Below are 25,971 nucleotides of genomic sequence, written 5' to 3' on the forward strand. Positions count from 1 at the left end.
ACATGTTTAAAAATTTCAAAAAGTTCTTATCCCTAGATATTAAATATACCATTTAAAGGGGGTTACAGTGACGGTTTAGACAAAGTAAGTCTTGAATTTCAATAATTTGATGATATTTAGTGCAAAACCAATTAGTTCATCAGAATTACATTATAGAATGATAGTATTTGCACATTGATCTAAAACTGACTTTATTAATTGATAGTGGGAATGTATTCGGAAAAGCTAATTTTGAGATAAGTTTATATGAGAGCTATGTAATATTCATTCATTCCACATTATTTTCCAATAAATAGTTTTTTACATACCTGTACATTTTCTGCCGTCAATTTCTTTACAATATCTAATTGTATCGTTAAACTTTTGTCCAAGTCTTCGCATCTTTTCGTTAGATTCTTCACAGTATCACTTGCGTTACTTAGCTCTACTTTGAGCCTGTCGTGTTCACTTAGATTTTGATTAAGATTCATGATAATTTGATCTTTCTCTTTCAAACTTTGACGTAAATTTTCACAAGTTGAACAACTATTTGAACAATTCTTTATTAGTATATCCTTTTCTTCAATAATTCTCCTGAACTCATTCGTCTGTTCAAGTAAAACGTGATTTAGCCTTTGAATCTCGTTATGATATTGTATACTCTCGTTATGTTTTAAATTTACTAAATTGATAAGTTCAGTTTTTTCAGCTATTAATTCGTCTATCTCAGCTTTGTATTCTACACACGTATTCGCTAACGCGTTCGCCCTATTCTTAGTTTCTACTAACTCCATTTCCTTTAAGTCTAAATCTTGTTTTAGTTCATTACAAAGTGTTGTATTTTCAGACGCTTTTATTTTATCTGTCAATTCTACTATTGATTGGGTTAACTCCTTTATTTCTTTATCTTTACTTTCTATTAATAATTTACTTTCCGCATGTGATTTTTCTATCTCTTGTAACTGATTGTTTAATGTAGAAATTTGAGAATGTTTAATGTTTATTGCGTCATTTAGTTCATATATATGTTTGTTTAACTCTTCTTTTTCTGTGTGTAGTTTATCTAGTTCTTCTTGAGTGCGGTTAGAAGTAAGATTTGTGTTGTTTAATTTTTGTGTAACCTCATCTAATGAATGTCGAAGATATTCTATTTCTTCATTTTTAATTTGATTACTCTTATCAAGATCAGCTACGTTCTGATTTAAATTTGAAATGTCAATATTATTTTTATTTACTGTTTTGTTCAGACTATCGATTAAGGCATCCTTTTCATTAAGATCTGTTACAAGCTTTTCAAATTCTTCTTCTAACTGTACAATTTTGCTATCCGTAGTAGACAGTTCTAGTTCAAGTTGAACTTTCTTTTGTAGTAATGCTTTGTTTTCTTCCTTAGCAGTAGACAGTTCGTTATTAATAATATCAAATTGATTGCTTTTTACTTGTAGTTCGTTCAAAGTTTCCTGTAGGTGGTTTATATTTCTAGCTTCAACTAAACATTTTTCTTTTAACTGATTGTTTTCTGTAATTAATTCTTCTTGGTGATGTTTTAAATCTTCTATTTCATTACTCAATAATTTAACTTGTTTTTCTAATGCTTGGTTTTCTTCGACCAATTGTTGTAGCTTAGAGGCTATTTCATCTTTTTCAGATGTTATTTTATTCACATCTGTCGTGACTGTTGAAATAGAACTGTCTTCAATTCTTTGTTTTAAAGTGATATTTTCTTTTTCAAGCATTTCTTTTACTTTTATGATTTCATTTGTTCTATTTTGAGCGTCTTTTAACTTATGTTCTAAATTAATTTTCAGTGACTCAATTTCCTTACAACTATTATTTTTTGCTTGAATTTCTTTTTGCAAATCGTCTACTTGTTTTTTAAGCAAAACTTTATCGTTTTCGACTATATGAATATCTATTGAGAGTTGTTCATTTTTGGAATTAGCAGAGTTCAAATGTTTTTTCAGATCATCTAATTCGTCTATCATTTCCTGATGTTTTGTATCGTGGTTTAAGCTTGTTGTATTTTCTAATTGTTTAACAGCTTCGGTTTGAGTTTTACAAATTTTTAGTTCATTAAGCATCGATGTATATTTATTTTTCATATCATTTAGACTTTCTTGTAATATTTTCTTTTCGATTTGAACTTCCTTGAGTTCTTTTTCGATTCTCTTTATCTCCGATTCAAATGTTTTATTTATTCTATTACAATCTGCTAATTCAGATTCTAATTTAACAAGATTATCTTCATGAGTTTCTATAATAGGTTCTAATTTAGAGGTATTCTTTAACGCAGCAATTTCTGATATGAGAAAATCGTTATTTTTTTTCATTTCTTCTAGTTCACTTTCTAGATGTTGTATATCAGACGTTAGATACTCATTTTCTGTAGTCAGGTCATCTATTTGAGTCTGTAAATGATTAATATTTAAATTTTTCTCAGAAAGTTTTTGCTCTAATACGTCGATTTCTTTTTTGAAATTATTTAAAGTCTTAAACGCATTTTCAAGTTTTTGCATAACGACATTCTCAGTACCAGTCGGCATTTCACCAACATAATCTACCGGTAGATCGAAATTAACATATCGATTATACAGTTGCATTACTTTATCTGGTTTTAAGCTTTTTATTTCCGTGCTGTTATTATTATCTGATTCCTTCTGCGCTAATTTATGCTTTAATTCATTAATATCTCTTTTCAATGTTTCTATAACGCTTTTAGCGTTATCATCTATGTTTATCTCATCTAAATGTATTTGGCTTGAATCTCGTCTATGCTTAAGCTCAGTAATCTCTTTTAAAAGTTCATCATATTTTTCTTTGGGGACCGTGTTTAAAGCTTCATTGTGTTTAGTCGATATTTCTAAATCATGCTCAAGTTTAGTGACTTGCTCTTGCAGTTTGAAAACTTCTTCATGTAATTCTTGATTCTCTTCCTGAAACTTCTCTGCATTTTCTCTTAATAAGCTATGTATTCTTTCCAAATTTTGATACTTATGGTGTAAAGTATCATAATCTGGTTGAATAGATTTCAAAACTTCAATTTCTTGGTCCCTCTCACCTATTTTATGTAGAAGTAATTTAATTTCCGCTGTATATTCATCATTAGAACTCTTCAGTTCCTCGTGTTCTTTCTTAAGTATTTCAAAATTCTTTTGTAGTTCCTTTTTTAAAGTCAGAAGCTTCTCCATTGCTATCTGATGTTGGTTATCTAAGTCATCAAGGCTACAAGTTAAGTTTTTATTTTCTTCTCGAAGCCTGTTGAGTTCTTCATCGTTATCAACTCTTTGATCTGAGACACCTCGATCTCTCATGTTTGACAGTTCATTTTGTAGAGCTTGTATTTGTAGTTTATATTGCTTTTCCATTTCATGATTAAACGCTTCCGGTGCTTGGGGTATCGGGTTCCAGGACCAGCTCGATTCTTCCTCCTTGATGCCATTTTGTCGGGAAAGTCTCTGTAAACAAAACAACACGTGGCCTTACTAAGATAGAAATCGCCAAAATATCTTTAGTTTTGAAATTTGAGTACTGGATGGAGTGAAGTGTTAGATTAGATTTAAATAATACTGACAAATCAATTAACAGAAAAGCCTAAACCTTAAAGATTAATCCTTAAAGCCTAGAGTTTATCTTAATTGATCGAGCACTTAGGAAAGATACAAATATTATTTTAGTTTTTTATGGTTTCTGCTACAATTATATTTAACACAATAACGTAACGTAATGCATAAAATCTTTACTTAACATTTATTAAAGTAAAAATATTTATCACTATTTTGAGTTTGGTTAAAAGTTGACATAATTTTAACACAAATTTATAGATTCTCGACCGTGACCATGGGGTCTGCAAATATGTCGAAACATTTTAAGTCTCATAATGATAATGGAGATAAGTCCCATATAAGTAACCGGGGTGTCTGGCACGAACTTATGGAGGCCTATGTACAGCAGTGGACTATTGCTATTTTTGATTAATGACACGTTTCTATTTAACCGACGATATATTAAAAATAATATATATAGAGTTTTGCCACAAATGTTATATGAATTAGTCAACTGCAAACATTACTTTTAGAATTACATTTTAAAATGTGTACTATTTAGTTGACTGTTTACATTTCAAAAGGTAAGTAAAACATTCATTAATTCACAAACATTTTTGCTAATCTGAACGCTCGATTTATACAAAAACATTTCAACTTTTTAAATTTATTTTAATTATATTCTTGGTAATTAAAACGAGTAAAAACTTAGGAACAATTGTTTCACATTGATAATATTTAAATTAACGGTACGTTACCAAGTACTTAAGTATATAAGCATATGTAAATAAGTAAAGTATATACATCTTAATAATTTTATGTACATAACCATTTATAGAGATACACGTCTGCAGTTAGTTTTTAGGCGAAAAAATTAACAAACGTACTAGTCGTCACTAGGATTTTCGAGGATTTCTCTCGATTTCTCTGGGACCCATAATCAGATTCTGGTTTCCTTATCATGGAACCACATCGGGATATCTTCTTTCCAACAAAAAAAGAATTATTAAAATCGGTTCATAAACGAAGTTATCCCCGAACATGGATAAATATATATATATGTGTGTGTATGTATGTCCATATACGGTCGATTTGAGTAACCACCTCCTTTTTTGAAATCGGTTAATAAAATATATTTTTGAATTTTATACATAATAAAAATAACATAAAAAACATATTTTTGTATAGAGACAACTCAAAAAATACTTGTTAGATCTCAATAAAACTTAAATGGGACCACATGACAAGCACCTCTCAATCAACTAAAAAATTAAGTCGAATTAAAAACCTCCTCTGTTTTTGAAGTTGGATTAAAAGTACTAACGAGATCGCAGTCAAATTTAAATGAGACCACACGACCAGTAGTGCTATTCTGTAAGAACATTTTCGTGTCTCGACAGCGGAATCCGCGGTGAGATATCAAATTCGTATTCATTAAAACTCGACAGTCCCGTAGCGTCACACTTGTGAGTGCGGCGACGAGTCGAACCCTGTTGCGTGAGAACGTTGACATTTAATAGTATGAATTCGGTATTCTGTAAGGGGATTTACCGCTTCACACATCACAATTCAACACTTGATTCGACACTTGATTCGACACTTGACTTCATGCACATATTCTAAAATAAAGTCATAAGAAAAGAATATCGATAAAATAAACACAGCTCTAAATTGCCGCTCTTCGATTCGACACTCACTTCACATCGCTTGTGCGTACGGAATGTTTACAGAATTCCAAACCAAGGTGAAGTGGGTTCGCTTTCGAAGTGAGCGCTGTCACTCAGGTGAAGCTCGATATCGAAATTGTTATTTACAGAATAGCCCTGCAGCACCAACTTTCGTATACGAGTGAATTCGAATTAATACAGATAGTAAACATGTATGAGGTAAATCACATAAAAAAGATAAAGTCGTATTGAGAACCTCCTCCATTTCTGGACTTGGTTAATAGAATCTAGGACACGTAATAACGTCCTATTGCAGTGATAGTTATATAATTTTCAAAAATAATAAATATAAACCCACCAAAATATATAAACCCACCAAACTATATAAAACAAAGTAGCAGATCGATAGATCAGTGAGATATTTTCAGACTATCACACACAGGAAATAATCTAAAACTTTACAAATATTGGACATTAAGACACGCTTATCCTGTCTTTTGAACGAGGTTTATTCTATCTACTAATAAACGATGACAGAGAACAAAGAGTTAACTAGAGTTAAAAAAAAAACGCATACCACTACAATTTTTTTTGGTGCAATTTCATCCTTATGGTTGTATCAATAGAGACGAGTTTCGAGTGAAAAAGTATATATTAAGCTGTGTTCACACGTAAGTACGAACATCGAACATCGTACTTTAGCACATAAATAAACACTTCGAATAATATATAAATGCTTAATACTACCCCACCAGGAATATCTCATGAGATCCGGAAACACACACAATACACAAGTACAAACGCCCAGACCACTACAAATATACATTTGCATAACACAGATGTCTATAGTGAGCGCGGATCGATCCCGCGACCGCCAGCGTAACAGAAAGTGCAAAGACCGCTGTGCTAACGTGTCGTCTTACCCGTTTATTTGGTATTATACGAAATTTAAACTATATATATGTATTTTTTTATTAAAAATTATTAATTTATTTTAAGATATATTTTAATCCTACCCTCCACATTGTTCGTTTCTTGCTTCAACTATGAATTGTTTATATTGTATTGCGATGCAATCAACATATACATTTTTGTTTCATTTTAGTGTATACAATTTCTCATGTAAGTGAATTGTATTCTTTTGAGAAACAAATTATATTTAACCTTATATAAATTAACGTTAATCACATCAGTGACAAAATACCTGACAGAAACTGTCATAATGACAATTAGGTACCTATGCAATGTCAGGTCTTGACAAAACATAAAATAATCGAATCCTATAGAATTACAGCGACCTCACCCTCCTCTCCACTAACTTTTTCTTCCAAGCTCTATACAAACAATATCGTTATGTCACAGTTATTTAATTATTAGGAACTCTGAGTTTGTGTGTGTGTGTGTGACTTATGGAACGAATGTTACGTGAAAATTCTCTGCCTGTTGTGTAACATATCCAATAAACGTAAAAAGTGTATTCGTTCGTACGTGCGCGCACTGCTTTATACTTAAGCGCCTGTTCAAACATGATAAGTTATCTACGCTTTACGACTAACTGAGTCATGTTGTAACACTAATGTACACACACATGCAGGTTTTAGCCCTTGTTGGAATTTGGATTGGACACCGTTCTACTACCACATTGGAACTTAAGAGGCCGACCGATGGCGGGATAACCATCCAACTGCTGGTTTTGAAATACACACACCGAAGACGGGCAGCAGCGTCTTCGGTGCGACAAAGCCAGCCCTGCGGTCACCAACCCGCCTGTCCAGCGTGGTGACTATGGGCAAAACACATGAGTTCACGCCATTTTTGGCGTGAACTTGTGGAGGCCTATATCCAGCAGTGGACTGTGATAGGCTGAAATGATGATGATCCTGGAGCTACCACCGAAAACTAATAAATAAGTATATGGGCTAACTTTCGGGTTTATCGTCGGCTCTACAAGATAGAGGCGAGAGAAATAAAATATGTTAAAAACAAAACTCCCTTGCTTGCGTAGTTGGAGAAAACATTTGAAAATGATAGCAATCATATTCAAAACTGATTCCGTTAGGGTTAAACATTTTATTTAAAAAAGACCAGTTCCATACCTGTGCCAAATTTTATCAAAATCCATTAAGCCGTTCTGTCGTTGAGAAACACATCTATTTAAACTTACGCATTATACTAATACAATAACGTACGTAATAAATGTCCAGAAAAATCAGAAGCCTTTACATCTTTACATGATTCGTATGAGAAGATTAAAAGTGATAAAGACTTTCCTTAAATCACATATAATTTTAAAGCTTTAATTCTAATTGATATAATGAGGACCAAACAAAAAAATCTTGGGAAAATATTAATAATATATGAAATACAATCACGCGTCCTTGCTCTCCGCTCACTGTCGTGGAACTAATGTCTCAATGTTACCAACACGAGCAACGCGATTTATATATCTGTTCTTTTTAAATTTAGAATATAGAAAAAATATTACAAAATAATTATTAAGAATTAAAAAAGAAATCGCAATTTCAAAGAGGTCCAATATATACGATCTATTTGTTGCGGTATGTAATATGAATATAGATAACATTTAATCAAACGTAACGTATTTTTTATTGTTTTATAAAGTCATTACTATTGTATAAAAAAAGAAAGAAAGAAACAATTTGCTATTTCAATGAGTTCAAATACAAACTCTTTTTTCGGCATTAAAATTTGATGTTTATGTATCATTACCTACTTCTGGTAGAGTCTTCAATCTGCAACGGAGCAGTGTAAGTAGTGTAGGATTTAAGTTTAACTTAAGCAAGTGATGCATAAAAGATAGTAAATTAATTTCCAACCTTTCTTCTGTATGAAGGACAGGCATTTGCCCAGCAATTTTTAGAGGTTTGGCAGAGTCGAAAACAACAAGCCCAAAATCTGGAGTAGCCCGACTGGGAAAGTACCCCAACCTTACAGAAAATCACAGTCAAGTAAAGTATGGTAGCCAGAGCTTCTAAAAATGGTCGGAAACGTGCTAGTGATACACCTGATATAGATATCCATGGGCTATGGGAACCGCTTACCATAAAGAGAACCGTACGCTTGTTAGAAATACTTAAAATATAAAAAATAGTGACAAGCTTATCGATTGGTTCAATACAGTTCGACGGTACTAAAAATTCGTTATTTAAAATTGTCGTCAAGATGGCGGCGATGAAAACGCAGGTAGCAACAAAAATGTCTCGCACAATACTTTTTCGTGAAAAAATTCCGTTTCAAGTAATTAGTTAATATGTATCTCTTTTAATGTATTATAGAAACGGGTTTAAGTTTACCTCCAGCAAGTGATGCGTGAAAGATAGATAAACGAACTGGTAGCGACTCGTTACTGACAATACTTTTAAAAGAAATACTAATAATATTAACGGTTCTGAAATAAATGCATAGTTTACGATGCAAAGTATACAGTATTCAAATCAGAAAACTTACTTCTGGATTTTTGTTTTATCTTTTCAAAATTATTAATTTTAGTATTAGATTTTATTCGCTTCTCAAACTATAAAAAACAATTCCAAGATTAAAATTAGCTACAGGCGATTGTGAAATCGTTTGTTGGATTTTTAAGATTATAAACTTAAGCTAATGACTAATATATAAGTCTATGTATAAATAATATAGTATAAAAGACCAGTTTCTAAATGACCACGTAAACAGCCGGCGTTGTAACGGTCACCGCGTTGTTTGAACGGTGTTAAGATTGTGTTATCTTTTATCAGTCGTTATCAGCAAACGCTCGGTAAGCCGCATGTAGGTGTAGCAATGTTGCAGGACAGAAAGCGTTGTTTACAATTTGTGTAGAAGTACAACGCACAGATAACAGACGCATTTCTGCATATATATATATATATATATATATATATATATATATATATATATAAATGCAGAAGCACGCGTAATGGTCAGCGGTAAAGTTTTTGCACCTATTATACATAGATCGATACTCGTAAGTACCTGTGATAAGCACATACAAACACTGCAGTTTTATAAAATTAGTATTGATTATTATTTATGTTTCTAGGACCTAGGCATCTGAGGTCAGTTGTTAGTCGTAAATAAGTAACGAGACTTGATCTAGGCTCAAGGTTCAAGAAAAAGGCGTTTTATGGATCCATTGTTGGCGCATGAGTTGTTTGGTGACGACCTAGGTTTTTATAGTCCAATCAAATTTGTTTATTCGAGTAGGCTTCAAAAGCATTTTGAATCATAAAATTAGGCTATATTACTCAGTGTAGTAACACAACACTACTTGACAGCTATATTATTGGGACGATTCGCGACAAATCAAGCTCATCTTAATTGATCGATAAAACTGCCTCAAATTTCTGACACCATCATGGATACACGACAAAAATTTGAATAGGGTGAGTGCTTAGCATTCCTTGGTTTCTATTCAACTAGGTCGGCAAAAAAGTGTGCGACCCACCTGATGGCAAGCGGTAACCGTAGCATATAGACGCAGTGTTGCCAGATGGGGCGATTTGTCGCAAATTGGGCTATTTTTTCATGGATACGCTCCTTTTTTTAAGTTTGGGCGATAAGTCGCAAATTAGGCTCTTTTTAATCCTCAGCGTTAGCAACAAGTTAAAAGTACAAAAATCGTTACAAAAAATATTGTTTTTTTTTTTAATGTCCCAATATTCTTCCTTTAATTTTGAAATTGAGTCAATATATTTTATCTGTATCTTTTATTTTATCTTTTGTATCTTGGGACATCATGTAAGTTAATAATATTTTAAATAAATAATTTTTAATTTCGAATCTGTTATGAAAGACTGTTATAAAAAACTGACAGACAGATCCTAGTGTATATTCAAACTTTCATTGGGCGACTGCTAAGAATATTTTGCGACTTTCGATCATAGATGAATCAAATATTTCTGGCAAGCCTGTATAGACGTCGGGAATAAACGCCGCCATATTCACGTGCACGAATCAGAAACGAATTACAACGAAAAATAAATTTTAGATACACCTGTGTGAGTTAAAATTTATCTTCATTCATTCATAAAGAGACGGTATTAAATAAACGATTCGACACAGGTCGCGTGTCGCAGGGCGGGACAATGAGTTTTTACGCAACAACAAACGGTAGGCGATTAGACGCTCAGAATTGCCGGGAAACCGGTCAAGGTGTGAATTTTGTTCGTTTGTCGTTTGTGCGTTTTAGTAATGATTCTCGTTCTACTTATTTCTATTTATTTATACAATTACTTACACTCGGACACGAATAGCAACGTCTTCGAATTATTAAAATCTTTACAAACTCTTATCTCTAATAAGGCTGCACAATTTCTTGCCGAGTCTTCTCAGTCAGTAACAGTGTATATGGCCGACCGAGGGTTGATTAACGTCAAATCTTTATTGCGAATTAAAAGTAGCTTCAGATTTATAATAAAGCTACACCTATTATTATCATGAAGCATATTTAAGTATTTAACTCTTATTCAAAGATATATTGGAAAATAAACGTTAGAAAATAATACAAAACTGCTAGAAAATCTAATATATAAAATTCTCGTGTCGCGGTGTTTGTAGTTAAACTCCTCTGAAACGGATAGACCGATTATCATGAAATTGTGTGTGCATATCGGGTAGCTCTGAGAATCGAACAACATCTATTTTTCATACCCCTAAGTTATTAGGGGGGGGGGGGGTTAAGAGGGTTAATAGAATATTATGAAATTTTGTGTGCAAATCGGGTAATAAAATATATGGCAAAACATCGTTTGCGGGGTGCAGCTAGTTAAAATATATAATTTGTTATTGCAAAAAGATAGTCAAAAAAGTCTCAGTTACATTTAGTATTAAAATAAATCTAGATAATGTATTATTTATAGTTTCAAAAGAGCAAAAATATTTCTTAATATTAGTGGAAACATAAAAACGTAATCGGGTCCAATCTAGCTGAGGATTCAGCAACATTTTACGACACAGCACAATTTGACCCTAATGATGAAAATACCGATATTAATGTAGTGGATATTGCAGATTTTATAGCACTATAAAATATATTTATTATATCTTTATTTACTGAAATTTATTACCTGATCGAAATCCCTAAAGTGCCACGTATGTACGTAGATTTGCAAAACTTGAAAAACTCCAAAGAACGCTTTTAGAGATTTCATTTTATTTTACCGTCACATATGGAAGTGATGGACAAAATAGTTCTGTACAAAATTCACAATTTACCAGATAGTAAATATTATTTAATATCACTCACACACGTAAAATAGTTATTATTACGCTCAGTAAACTATATAATATTTACATAAGCGCTGTTCGTCATTTACTATCATTTATGATTTCACTTTTTATTCTATTAAACAATGTATCTTCATTTTTGTCGTTCGTCATTGGCTTTATAATAACTTAACATCTTCTTTATTTTATTTTATATAACTTGTATTTTAAGATTATGTGTTACTGTTTCTTCGATCTTATCATTTATATCTCCCGTGGATTCTTTAGTCTCTACAATAACTTATTCACTAATACTGTCTTCATGAATTACTACATTTTCTTTAGCGTTTTCTTTTAATAATTCTAAATATCGTGTTACTATTTTTTCAATATGTGCTATAACAATAGCCGGCGGAGTACTGCCAGCTGCGTTCAGGCGGTGAGTTTTGTAAACATGAACTATTGTTTGTTGGCGTGTTGTGACTAGTTCCGAGATGAAGCTTGGTGTGTAATAGTACTGTCTCATTATGTCGTAACCGAATTACATAAATATTATTGAAATGACATATGAAAGAAGCATTTGAATAAGTATTGTTTGAACTGTAGAAAATACAACGTAATACCTGAGACACGGTAACCGAAACCAGCCTGTAAATTGCCCGTTTTGTACAAAACTTTTCTTTTAAGAATTGATTGATTGATTATTTATTGAAAATTTCGCCAGAGAGTGAGATTAAAAGAGTTTTTGCTTCTATAACTCATTCCTCTTCAGAGGATATTTTTAACGTAAATAATAAAAGATGAATAACGATACTACACCATTTTTAGCTAATTTATGAAATCGTAATATTTCTTCATGTTAGTTTTATATTTTAATAATTTTTGAATGTCAGATAGATCATTCAACTCATCGTTCAACAGCAACTTCTTATTGACGATTTTTTGTTCGATAACACACTATAAGAAAACAAACTTAGCATTTTGATATTTTATGTAAAAGAAAAAGGATATATCGTGTACAATATGGATAAAACCGCAAGGCAATTCAAATACATTTTCTTTTATTTAAACTAAAAATCAAAATCATTAGATTCTATTTAGCTATCGAAAATTCTAAATAATTACGTAACTATTACTACGTCACCTTGACGAGTTGGTCATAGCAACTGACGAGCCAACAGTTGCGGGTTTAATCCCCACATTTTACAAATATTGGAATAGTCTATACAGATGATCTTAATGATCTGGGGATATGTGCTTATGTGTTGTGTTTCAAAATCACCAACATAGGATTCTCATCCTACTGAGAGCTATTGAGTGGTAGGCGCTTATTATTGTATTATCTAATACTACACATTCTTCAATCAAGCCTATCGTAGTCCACTGCTGGACATAGGCCTCTCCAGTTCGCGCCAAAAATTCAACTTTAGTAAACCTTCTAGCTGAGAACATTCAGCAGGTGTACAGCGACTAACAATAAGTATTGAGTTACATTTAAAACGGTTCATCGATTTTAAAGGTAACAGACATAAGGTACAAACGCTGTCGATATTATCAATCCGGCTTTTAGCGTTTCTATAAATGTGCCATTTAATATAAGTATATAAATATACATACTACTGGACAGAGGACAGAGTTCAAAATATGGAGCAAGCCGACTGGGGAAGTACCTCGACCTTACAGAAGATCACAGCCAAATAATACAGTACAGTATTGTGTTCCTATTGTGAGTGATAAAACTTTTTATATCAAAAAGCACTTTACGATTCCGCTACTTTTAACCGCGGCTTTACCTGTTGCAACGTAATAGTATTCAATAAAATTAACGACAATAACAAACAATTTAAGTACACATACACCTTAACGCTTCAGCCTGTAATATTAGGGTATTGTAATGCTGGGCATATACCTCTTTCACGCTGCTTCAATGCGGGTTGTCGGATATATTCCCTACTATGAGTAGCGATCGCTATGAGGTTTACATGATAAAAACCGGGACCGACGGTTTAATGTGCTCTCTGAGGCACAGTGGGGAGAGCTACAAGGACTGCACAAACATATGTATCGCCAATACAAATGTTTGTCATGTGCGGGGATCAAACCCGCAACCGCCAGCGCAACAGCCACAAACCAGTGCTGTGTCCGTTGCGCCAACGCGTCGTCATAAATGATCTGTGTACATACGTATACTTTACGACCAAATATTATTTATTGATATTTAAACCAGTAGTAAACGTTTGTTATCATTACATCTATCGTTAAATCCTTATAATCACGACGATTCTTATCAATTTTAATACTTTTTAACACAAACAAATGTTTCTTCGTAAGTACTATTGTATAATATTTAAGTTAAATAAAAAGTTTAAAAGGTCGATAAGAAACGAAACGAAAAGACAAAAATATTTCGACCTGAAGAGTTTTGCTGGTAATTATATATTTTCAGAAAGATAATAGGCTATTTAAGATGTCATTATGACTATAAGGGGATTTACCTGAAGTAACTTGTACAATAAATCCACGAAACGTACTCAAGTTCGTATAAGACCTTAGGGAATTCCGCAGGGCCCTACACCTGAACCCGGAATTTAGCTATTATACAAATCGATGTATCTCTACAGATAGTTATTGAATATAATTAAATAGAATCAATTTCACATGACTTTACGTCCTTCACGATTGCAATAGCGTAACGAGTCGCGTGCGTAATCGACGACGAACGAAAACGAACTGTAACACAAGTCGATAAGACTTAAAATTCAATGAAATGATTTCAAATACAATTTAGAATACAGATTGAATTTAAGCTTTAACAGTTAAGTTATAAGGTGCACTTTCGAATGTACAATATGTTATCCATTTACCGTCAAATATAGCTTATTGTACTTCAAATGCATCTGTAATAAAGGTTATTCTCATACGTGTTTTCCTATTGTAAGAAGAAACACTAAAACCCTCTAATGACACGTTTGAAGGACTCTACATAGTTTAACGTATTATGTCTACGACGTCGTTAAATAATTTTAAACCTAATACTAATTGATTTAAGGTTTATATTTATGTGTCAGGTTTAGAGATAAGATGTATGCAGATGACGATACACCTGGTCCATTCAGAGTGCATGGGCCAATGTCACATTGACGGTGTATGATTGACGGTTATTCGTTAGACAATGTGTACGTTGAATTTTAAAGGGTATTTGATTTTAAAATGTAAAATTTTGTATTGGGTTGAGAAACTTATTTAGACAGACACTTCTAATACTTTGTATCAAGTAGAACAACTTAATCATTTGATAGTTGAATCTATGAATATGACAAAGAGCTAGTACACGAGTATGTCAGTTTGTGTGTAATTAGAAATTATTGTGATATTGATAAATTTTTTATCGTGATTTAGTTGGTGACGCGCCAGCACTGTGATATAGCAATATGCTATTTTAAAAATGGTCGTTGACACTAGTCCTTGAAAAACATTTGTACAGACCATCGAGATATTTATCGTGATTTTTTTTAAGTTTCTTGACTGAAAGTAAAACCTTTTTTGCGTGTGGGGTACTTATTCAATTTAAAAAAATATATACACATAAGGTATTTATTAGTACTTTTAACATTTTCTATCTGTACAGAAATAACTTCCATCACAATTAATAAGGGACAAAAAAGCAACGCCGTGAGAACAAACATTCATTCTAATGCAGTTATGGTGTCCGTCACGTAAAACATAAAAGCGTGGCGGAAAACTAGTAAGTCGGTCATGGTGAAACATATTTATGTTCGCTTCAAATTATGATTTGGCCTTGACGCAAAACACCATGGATGCACAATGCATGCCTGTAATTTATGATCACGAAATATTCATCTATTTTAATGCGACCATCTTTTTAAACGACACAAAAAGGAGGAGGCTCTCAAATTGTTTTTTATTTCATTAGAAATATACAACTTTTTTGGATTTCATCGGATACTTTACAGCAACCATGTTCACGGGAGGACAGTCCTTCAACTCAAACTAAATAAGCCGCGATAAAATACGAAAAAAATGTTTCGTTATAAGAAGGTTCTTAATTCAATTTTTTGTTGAAATGGATTCGATGTTTCTTTTGAAATGTGTTTATCAAAATCTTCAGCAGCCTGACTGAAGAAGTAGCTCGACCATTCAAAAGAATACAGTTACATAATGCTACTCTTAAGCAGCGATGTGTTCCTGTGGTGTGTAAGGTGACCAGAGCTCCTAGGGGCGATTAGGGGTAGGGTCGGCAACGCGCTTGCGATGCTTCCTGGTGTTGCAGGCGTCTATAAGCTATGGTAATCTCTAACCATCAGGTGAGCCGTACGCTTGTTTTCAGACTTGTATAAAATAAAGGTATAAGAAGTGAAAAAATCGTAATAAAAATCTCTATCTAACATAAGCGAATTTGAATTAAAAAAAATGTTTTATTTATAAACAGGTAACTCAGTCATAAAATTAACAAACGAAGCAACGTTAAACAGCTAGTTTAATTCAATTCAATACGGTCAAAGTCTCTGATAACAAGTACATAAAATAAGCACGAATGTTATAATAAAAACTTAGTTAGCACATCGAACTGATTATGTATGTAGGTACAAGGTTTCGATGATCTTGTCAATGGTGTCGTATCTACGCAAATATCAAATCTATAAATTGTATTTGTGTGTGTTAATTGTGATTAACACAAATGCAACGTTGCATAAGTTATTTTAAAGGAAGGCGAGGAAATACCAACATGTCTCAGATGGGGAAAATGATTATACAATAGTTTCGCTTAAACCGAAAATAGAAATCATCATATCAAGAATTTCGCTCTGGCGGGTACATCGTTCCATAGCTTAATTGGCTAGAGCGCCGACACGGTCGGTCGGAGACGCGGGTTCGAGTCCCGCTGGAGCGGTCAATTTTTGATATGATATTCAAAAATGTTTAGAATTCCTAATGTGTGGGTACACAAAAATAAAATCGTACATATTAAAAATAGCATGGTGTCGTCTCCTGTCAAAGATTTTCATTGTAATATGAAACTTTGAATAGTTACGGGTCTCTGTAAAGAACTCACTATAGACGGCGCCACGGTTCGCTTAAACCGAAAATAGAAATCATCATATCAAGAATTTCGCTCTGGCGGGTACATCGTTCCATAGCTTAATTGGCTAGAGCGCCGACACGGTCGGTCGGAGACGCGGGTTCGAGTCCCGCTGGAGCGGTCAATTTTTGATATGATATTCAAAAATGTTTAGAATTCCTAATGTGTGGGTACACAAAAATAAAATCGTACATATTAAAAATAGCATGGTGTCGTCTCCTGTCAAAGATTTTCATTGTAATATGAAACTTTGAATAGTTACGGGTCTCTGTAAAGAACCCACTATAGACGGCGCCACGGTTCGCTTAAACCGAAAATAGAAATCATCATATCAAGAATTTCGCTCTGGCGGGTACATCGTTCCATAGCTTAATTGGCTAGAGCGCCGACACGGTCGGTCGGAGACGCGGGTTCGAGTCCCGCTGGAGCGGTCAATTTTTGATATGATATTCAAAAATGTTTAGAATTCCTAATGTGTGGGTACACAAAAATAAAATCGTACATATTAAAAATAGCATGGTGTCGTCTCCTGTCAAAGATTTTCATTGTAATATGAAACTTTGAATAGTTACGGGTCTCTGTAAAGAACTCACTATAGACGGCGCCACGGTTCGCTTAAACCGAAAATAGAAATCATCATATCAAGAATTTCGCTCTGGCGGGTACATCGTTCCATAGCTTAATTGGCTAGAGCGCCGACACGGTCGGTCGGAGACGCGGGTTCGAGTCCCGCTGGAGCGGTCAATTTTTGATATGATATTCAAAAATGTTTATACAATAGTTTTTTTTCTGTACACAATAAAGAACTAATGAAACTAAGAATGAAATTAGACACATCTATGTATCGAAAAAGTAAATAATATTATTTTCAACCATAAAATGCTAAGCTGTATCATTAACAGAAGTCAGACAGCTAGAACATACCCAGCACATACGTAGACGACTTGACAATTTTCCCGCGCATTTAAAATTATAAAAATACCCCAAAATGAATGAGTAACTTTTTTTGTTGACCCAGAAGAGATCTGTTATGGATGTCGCACTCGCGCCGACTAAAAGCCCTGGGTGTTCATTATTTTCATTGTGAGTATTTTTTTTTTTAATGAACATAATTTATATACCTTTAACAACATTTTTATATTATTACGATTAAACCTATAACAATCGATTACTGGGTATATGCCCCTTACTTCGTGTAGAACAAGGATGCGTAGGCTCAGCAGAAGGATACGTTTTATATTGTTAACATTTAATAATAATAATAATAATAATACTTTATTTCAGACTAGATTTTAAGTCTATATTGGGTTAGTACAACAAGACAAAATTTAGAATTAAAAACAAAACAAAATTATATTAAAAAATCAATGAGTAAAAATAAAATTAAATAAAGTAAAAGTAAAATCGAAAATCAAAAAAAAAACTAAATATTCAGAAATTTTAAAAAATTAAAAAAATTAAAAATGGTGTTAGTAGACAACAAAAAAAAAGAAAATTAAGAAAATAAAAATAATTAACATGAAACTTATACGAAACTTAACTATAGCAATTTCATTAAAAAAGGCTAAGTTAAAAAGTATCAAAACAATTAAAAAAAATCAATTAATAGATTAAGAGAGAGGTTAAGACCTATCTTGTACTCAAACTACTTATATTTGTCAGATTGTTAAATTTAATGTTCTAGCTTGTACCCACTTGTAAAAATCTATTAAACATACACACATTCACTCATTATTAACAGTAGTTGGCACTAAAGCTGCGGTTGGAACCGATCAGCTAACATGTAACGTAAGTAGCTGAGGTCCGAACTGTCCCTTTGCGTTCCCTTCTGACTGACGTTGACTAAACTGGAATGACGTTATATACATTTTATTACATACAGGATACAATATAGATGCTTTAAATTAAACCACATATACTATATACCATTTATATGTAAAAGAAAAGTTCAATCAAGTAGAAACAGTAGTTTAGGCACTAGATATATTTACAACTGAATTTAACTGATACTTAACGCTTGCATCAAACATGTATACATTATCACAAAAAACTAAACTACGAAAATAATGAGTTACTTAGAAAATATTATGGTAGGGCTAATGGTCACTGTACATAACGGCTATAAACAATTAAAAAGTATTTTTGAAAGCCTATTAGTCCAACCCATCTGAGTTGACAACCTTAACGGCCGTATATCGCGGGTTACTTCCTATAAGGCCCCCAAGATGGAAAGCAGTTACTTTAGCCTATGGTCGCCTTACATTGCCCTTGTTCCGACCCTACCCGGGAGTTCTACTAGTCGTACAGGAACACAAGACTACTTGAGATGATATTTGATTACATTTAGCTGTGATCTTCTGTCAAGGTACATCCCCAGTCGAGCTGATCCAAATTTTAAATGTGATATTTCATGCTCATCATTACAGCCTATACAGTTCACTGCTGGACATAGGCCTCCACAAGTTCACGCCAAAAATAACGTGAACTCATGTGTTTTGCCCATAGTCACCACGCTGGGCAGGCGGGTTGGTGACCGCAGTACTGGCTTTGTCGCACCGAAGACGCTGCTGCCCGTCTTCGGCCTGTGTATTTCAAAGCCAGCAGTTGGATGGTTATCCCGCCATCGGTCGGCTTCTTAAGTTCCAAGGTGGTTGTGGAACCTTGTTATCCCTTAGTCGCCTCTTACGACACCCACGAGAAGAGAGGGGGTGGCTAAATTCTTTAGTGCCGTAGCCACACAGCATATTTCATGCTACATGGTTACAAATATATAAGTACTAGATCTTAGATCTTAGTTCTTAAATATCAATATTGCGTCTTCTTACCCTAAAAACCTACTCAGAACTACCTTGAAGTTCGAATGTGTGGTCTAAATAGGTGTCAGAGGAATTTGCGGTCCGAACAATGAAACATTGCGGTAACGTTCCCACTACAATATGATATACAAATGCATTATATATTTACATATAGTATGTTTGTACTAAACTACCTGCCCCGAATTACAATTGTTTTTCATTTTACTATCATTCGATACTTGGAAAAGAAAAATTAAAATTATTTTTTTTTCTATACAAATATCCTCCAAAAGTACTTTTAAAATCGTCATTTTAGAGCGTTACTTTATGTTTCAATCTTTACTTAGACCCCAAAAACGAAAATAAAAAATATTTATTCGCATACTGCAAAAGCACTGAAAAATTATTCAATTTGAAGAGTCAATTTACAATGCAGACAATATTCCCTAATTAATTAAAATGTGAAGCTATCAACGATTCTGGATGTAGATAAAAAAAATTTAGAAAAAAAAATTCAACAATTATATTTAACCATTATAAACTGAGAAAAGTTTTTGATTTTTTATTTTAAGACTAGTGACCCGTCCCGGCTTCGCACGGTTACAAAAACTATCAGTTTTCCTCCACTACGAGTATATTATGCATGTATTATACATATAAACTTTCCTCTGAAATCATTCGATTTACTAAAGAAAACCGCATCAAAATCCGCTGGGTAGTTTTAAAGATCTAAGCATACAGACAGCGGGAAGCGACTTGGTTTTATACTATGTAATTATAAGCTTGCGTTTGACCACTATTTCACCTGATGTTAAGTGAAAATGCGGTCTAGGATGGAGCACGCTCGCCTAGAAGTAACCTATTCACTCGCGACTTAAAGATCCCCAGGTTGTAGTTATCCGGAAACACAGACGCTGGTAGAGAGTTCCATTTTTTGGCCGTACGCATTAAGAATGTTCAATAATAGCTGTTTCACTTCCAGAATTACAACTAACATTTTACAGCCTAATTAATACCTCACGGGGCATACAGGCTATATTTGAACAGACTACTAAGTATGTTTCAAATCGTTTTGGTTTTCTACGCGTTAATACGATTGAACCTTAACCAATTCCTTATAATATTAATACCTACTGGCCGAAATGAAACCAATCTCAGAACTTATAAAATGCTACAAGCGAACCAACAATTTTATTACGTTTAGATGTATAAACTTTTGCATACAATATCGATCATTCAACTTCGTCGCGGCCCTGTGTAAACAAACCCGTTGCCTAGCAATGGAGACAACATGGCCGACGCGTGCGAGCGAGAATGCGACACGAGAACACAGAGAGCGATAGAGAGAGAATGTTTGCTGAACGATAAAGCCTGCGCGGGCGCATAGTTCACGGTTTATTCGGTGTTAGGTTTTTATTGAGGAAATTATTACTTCCTACTCGCATTATTATGGTTTTAAGCGTTCAAATTAAAATTTCGCATTTCCCAGCAGTCGTAAAGCGTGTTACAATAATGAGAAAATTTTATATACGCATTCGTTTTAGTTCCATGTTTGAACAATAGATGTCGTTTTGCTGGGTTTTGTTGTATAAACTATAAAGTTATTCCTTATTTCGTATTTAAATCAAATCAATGAAAAAAATCAAAAAAGTCAAATGAAAACAAAAAAACATCATACAGTCGCAAGAAAAACAGAGAAACGCAATACAGAGCTTATCGAAGGCCAGTCAAAGGCCGAAAACAAACAAGCTTGAAGACAACAACAAAAAAAAAGCAAGAAAAATAAAAACTGCGAAGGCCCACACGCATCAATCACACTTCCGAACTGAAGGGTTATTTTAAAAACAAATAACAAATCGCGAAATAGCTTTTATAGTGTGAATAAAAAATATTACCTGGCCAACGAAGTTATACTTCGGTTAAAGAATAGTCGAAGATATGGTAGTGTGGTTGAAGTACAGAATTAAACATTTCCAAAAACTATATTATAATAATTAGTGGTCACCCAGTGGTCGAAATTATAAGTTTGAACATTATTAAGGTTCTGTTGTCAAATATTATACTCCTACAATTAATAAACAAAAGAGTATATATGGGAGCGTGTATCAAACACATGGTGATGTGTGAAATGTTTTTTTTTTTATTGATTTAAATCATTTTTATACATAATTTAAAAAAAAATATTAGCATTATACATTCCTTTTCTAAATAAACTGATATTTCATACTCTTCCGTACGCGCAATTTTCGTAAAAAGGGGTACAAAGTTTTTGCTTTACATATTATATTATATAGTTATACAAGCTAACTTGACAGACTGTCTTGTGCACTGTCAAACGTTGTTTAAACTACTTATATGGTCGTAATTTTTTTATTAGTTTTCTGCACAATTTTCAATATTTTTAAAACCGCCTTCGAAAAAAGGAGGAGGTTCTCAATTCGACTGTAATTTTTTAAAATGTTAGTTACTTCAAAACTTTTGACTGGTTGAACCGATATACAAAAAATTTTTGGAAGTTTGGAAGTTTTGAATCGAAAGATGGTGTGTGTCGTTTGGTCCCCTTTAAATTTATTTGAGAACTAACAACCACATTTCGAGTTATATCTAATAATACGTATTTTTTCGTCGACCTACGTTGTATTATACCGCATAACTTTTTATTGGGTGTACCGATTTTGATGATTTTTAATTTAATCGAAAGCTGATATTTATCATTTAGCCAAATTTAAATTTCATTGAGATCTGATAAAAACTTTTTGAGTAATCTTCGATAATACGTGTTTACTTGACTATTTTTTCGTCTACCTACGTTTTCGAATTTTTCGCTTAGCAATATATTTAGGATATTTAATTGTTTAAATTTTTTTAATAAAATTATAAGCCGAGATGTCTGGCGCGAACTTGGGAAGGCCTATGTCTAGTAGTGGATAGGCTGAAGTGATGATAATGACGATGATATATAAAAGATATATCGAAATCGAAACCTGTGAATCCAAATCATTTGTCAAAACGAAACAGGATCTAAAGACTTCCTAAGAATTTTACATTCTACTGATAAAATCTATTAGCAACGTATGTTCAAGATTAACTTTACCGAAAACATCTGGAACTAAAGATCTCTAATTACAAAATCAGAATATCAGCAACGCATGTAGTGGAAAAAATAGTCAATTAAACAAAGTATTAGGGACGGCTCAAACCACTCGTCAGATCTCGTTCAAATTTAAACGGGATCACGTGACAAGCTTTTGAATAAAAAAATGAACATAGTACACACCTAGTAATAAGTTAGATAATATTGCACATAAAAAAATAGAGTCGAATTGAGTATCACCTTTATCTATTTGAAGTCGGCTAAAACCAGGTCCAACTTTACAAAGATACTAGCTACCCACCCCTGCTTTGGACGGCTGCAAATAACTGTCAGTATTCCTCTACTATATTATGCGTGTGTTATAAATATAAACCTTCGCCTGGAATCACTATTTACTAAAGAAAATCGAATTAAAGTCCGTAGGGTAGTTCTAAAGATTCAAGCATACGGACAGCGGGAAGCGACTTTGTTTTATACTATGTATCATCATACAACGAGGCTGAGATTTCATCACAGTACCTGCGTACTATTTAAATTTATTTAAATCACAATAACAGACTTACTGTTTACTCGCTTGTGTATACATTATGTATATTGGTTTGCGAAACAGTACTGAAGATGTTTTCACATTACACGTGACAGAACATGGCTCGGAATATTCTGTGGTTTTGTGCTCGTGTTATGAAATTGTTTTACGAATTTAAACTTACGTGTGCTATAGCAGAGCTAGCTCTAACTGAGGTAGGGCACGGCAAGACATTTCCTACTATAAATATGGAGCAGCCCGACTGGATTAGAACCTCGACCTTACCAAAGATCAAAGCTAAATAATGCTTCAACAACACTGCTTTCAAGCAGTGTTGTGTGCCTGTTGTTGACTAAGGTGACATGAGCTTCTGAGGGGATTTGGGGATAGGGTCGACAACGCGCTTGCGATGCTTCTGGTGTTGCAGGCGTCTATAAGTTACGGTAATAGGTTACCATCAGGTGAGCGGGACGCTAGTTTGCCGACCAACTCATTTAAAAAAAGCCATACTTATATTAAACATAAAATACTAAAAATACTTGTACCTCAACCATACTAATCATGCATTATTTTTTATTCCAAAAATAAGTACTGATAGCGATCGTTACTCATAGTATATATCCACCAACCCGCATTGGAGCAGCGTGGTGGATTAAGCTCTGATCCTTCTTCTACATGGTGAAAGAGGCCTATGCCCAGTAGTGGGATATTACAGGCTGGAGCGAAGTACTTCGCAATTTAATTAAAACTATCGCTCACAGCTTCACAGATGACGAAATTCGACCATAATTAAAAATTAAAATTAAAGAAAACCAAAAAATAATAAAATAAAGAACATTTAAAAAAAATCAATTTGACTACAGACTTTGACAATCAACAAAATAGTATATATACGTATGTGTGTCAAATACATGGTGCAGTGTGTAATGTTTTTTTTTTTTATTGTTTTAATATATTTTTATGCAGAATTAAAAAAAAATATTAGCATTCTGCACTCTTTCTCTATATAAACTATAAGAGTGCGAAATTTTAAAACCGCGCAATTTTCGTAAAAAGGGGTAGAAAGTTTTTGCTTCACGTATTAATATATAGATTTTATTTCTGTCAATATATCACGTTACGCGTGATTAATTTATTTATTTTTATTTAAGGATTATTTCTACTGTTAAGTACTTTCTTGACACATGACAGAAAAATCAACTAAGGAGGCTAAACAAAGTCTCGAAAAAATAAAAAGTAAAAACTACCGCCAGCGGTAGACATTTGACAGCTGTTTAGACCCGCATTCTTTTTTTAAATTATCATCAATGGCGTCGTATGCCAGTCACGTTTAGTCAGTAACACCCATTAAAACAATGCCTGCAAACATACATTCACGTATAAAGCCAGCTACAGACTGTGCGGTTCAAAACGACAGTTGCACTAGCGGTTTATCCACACTCGTATAATACCTTATTTAAATTATGTTTCACAGTAGAATCATCATTTAAGGGCTACTTGAAGAGGGACAATATCTTAATTTTATACTAACTAACGATCGATATTTAATTTCATAGTTCATATAGAGCTTATGCCTTAATCCTATCTCTGGTAAGCAAAATCAAAGATAAATATTTGATACCATCCTTGAGTAATACACTTGTAGTTCTTAGACCTGAATTTTCAAGTTTCAAGCTATGCTGTGTTCGTGACATTTCATGGCCTTATATTACTCGTAATGTTAAAGGAATTTTAAAATTGATTGATTTTTTTGAATTGATTTGTTCTCGCAAAATCAACACAAAATCTGTTTGAAACCGTGACGAATTGTTGGGAAATTCGAATAATTAACGAAAAACATGGTAAATAACGCCTCTTAGCTGGGGACCTCCGACCCGAGTACAATGGAGAAAAGGAGACCTTAGCCTAGCAGTGAGATGATATGAGCTAAATCTATAAATCTACCAATCAATAAATCAATGAAAAAATTACATATTATTTAGATTACGTCTCAATAATTGTTATAAATATTGGTTAGTTATCGGAATACGGATATTATAAAAAGCGGCTTTTAGGATTGTTTAGAAACGCTGTAATACGCGTAGCCTGCAGACGACCTAAAGTTACAAAGTGACGGATCTTCAAACACTGGTAAAGGTGAAACCTGGGCATTATTTCGCTCGGGACAAATTACCAGACATGCGGGTTTCGACGTAACAAGATGGCTTCGAGTATTATTTAGATTTTAGATTGTGTACAAACGTTTACTGTTTGAATTTTAATAAACGTTTTTAGTTTATTTTATACGAAAGTATAACGATTTGAAATTATGTCAATTGAGTTGACTTTCCACAACTCGAGTTACACGAATCTTTTAACTTAATCTTATTATTATAAACCTGTTAAAGTTTGACTGGATGTTTGTTGTTCTTTGCTAGTGAGTTCCGGACTCATAACCAGGCGAGTGGTGAGCTTCTCTATGGTTCTGTGCTCCTAGTACCTTAAACGCTAATTTTACCTACTACTATCGTAAATTCGAAATTGTGGCTGAGAGGTGTTTGTTACTCAATCACGTCATAACGACTGAACGGATTTTGAAGAAATTTGACATAAATGGAAAATAGTATAAGACTACTTCCTAGAAAATATAAAATTCCCGTGAAATAGATATCAACACAACGTCGCGAGCAACTGCATTACATTACGTGTTTAGTTTTGATCAGTAATTGCTCTATATCCACGTTATGTTTTATAGTCTATCATAGTCTATCTTCCTCAATAAGGCCTTATCCAAAGAGTTTTAAACAAAATCAAAACCGTCAACTAGAATATTCCCTATAAAAATAAAAATAAAGTCAAAGAGAAATATAGAACAAAATCGGTTCGTTATCAGAGCAGATTATTTGAATTTGCTACGTAAAAAACACATATTCCTAATCATAACAGTTTATCAAGCTTTGAAAATTGTGTGACAGAAATTTTAGCTCTGATTCAAGTTACTGTACAATTTCCACTAGAAAATATGTGATAAATTCAAAGAGGATTTAAGTCCATCTCATAACAAGT

At 33.3% G+C, this 25,971-nt stretch overlaps 1 protein-coding gene across 1 annotated transcript in view; it reads right to left on the minus strand.

Moving 5' to 3' along the window:
- Window positions 1-25,971, minus strand: part of LOC123667608 (thyroid receptor-interacting protein 11-like) — a 65,032-nt gene that overhangs the window by 8,877 nt on the left and 30,184 nt on the right. Inside the window, exon 3 of the mRNA XM_045601481.1 lies at window positions 309-3,434. Within this exon, the coding sequence (XP_045457437.1) occupies window positions 309-3,434 (3,126 nt within the window). The remainder of the gene's footprint in view (window positions 1-308; window positions 3,435-25,971) is intronic.

This window comes from Melitaea cinxia, chromosome 28 (genome assembly GCF_905220565.1).
Source record: "Melitaea cinxia chromosome 28, ilMelCinx1.1, whole genome shotgun sequence".
Taxonomy (NCBI): domain Eukaryota; kingdom Metazoa; phylum Arthropoda; class Insecta; order Lepidoptera; family Nymphalidae; genus Melitaea; species Melitaea cinxia.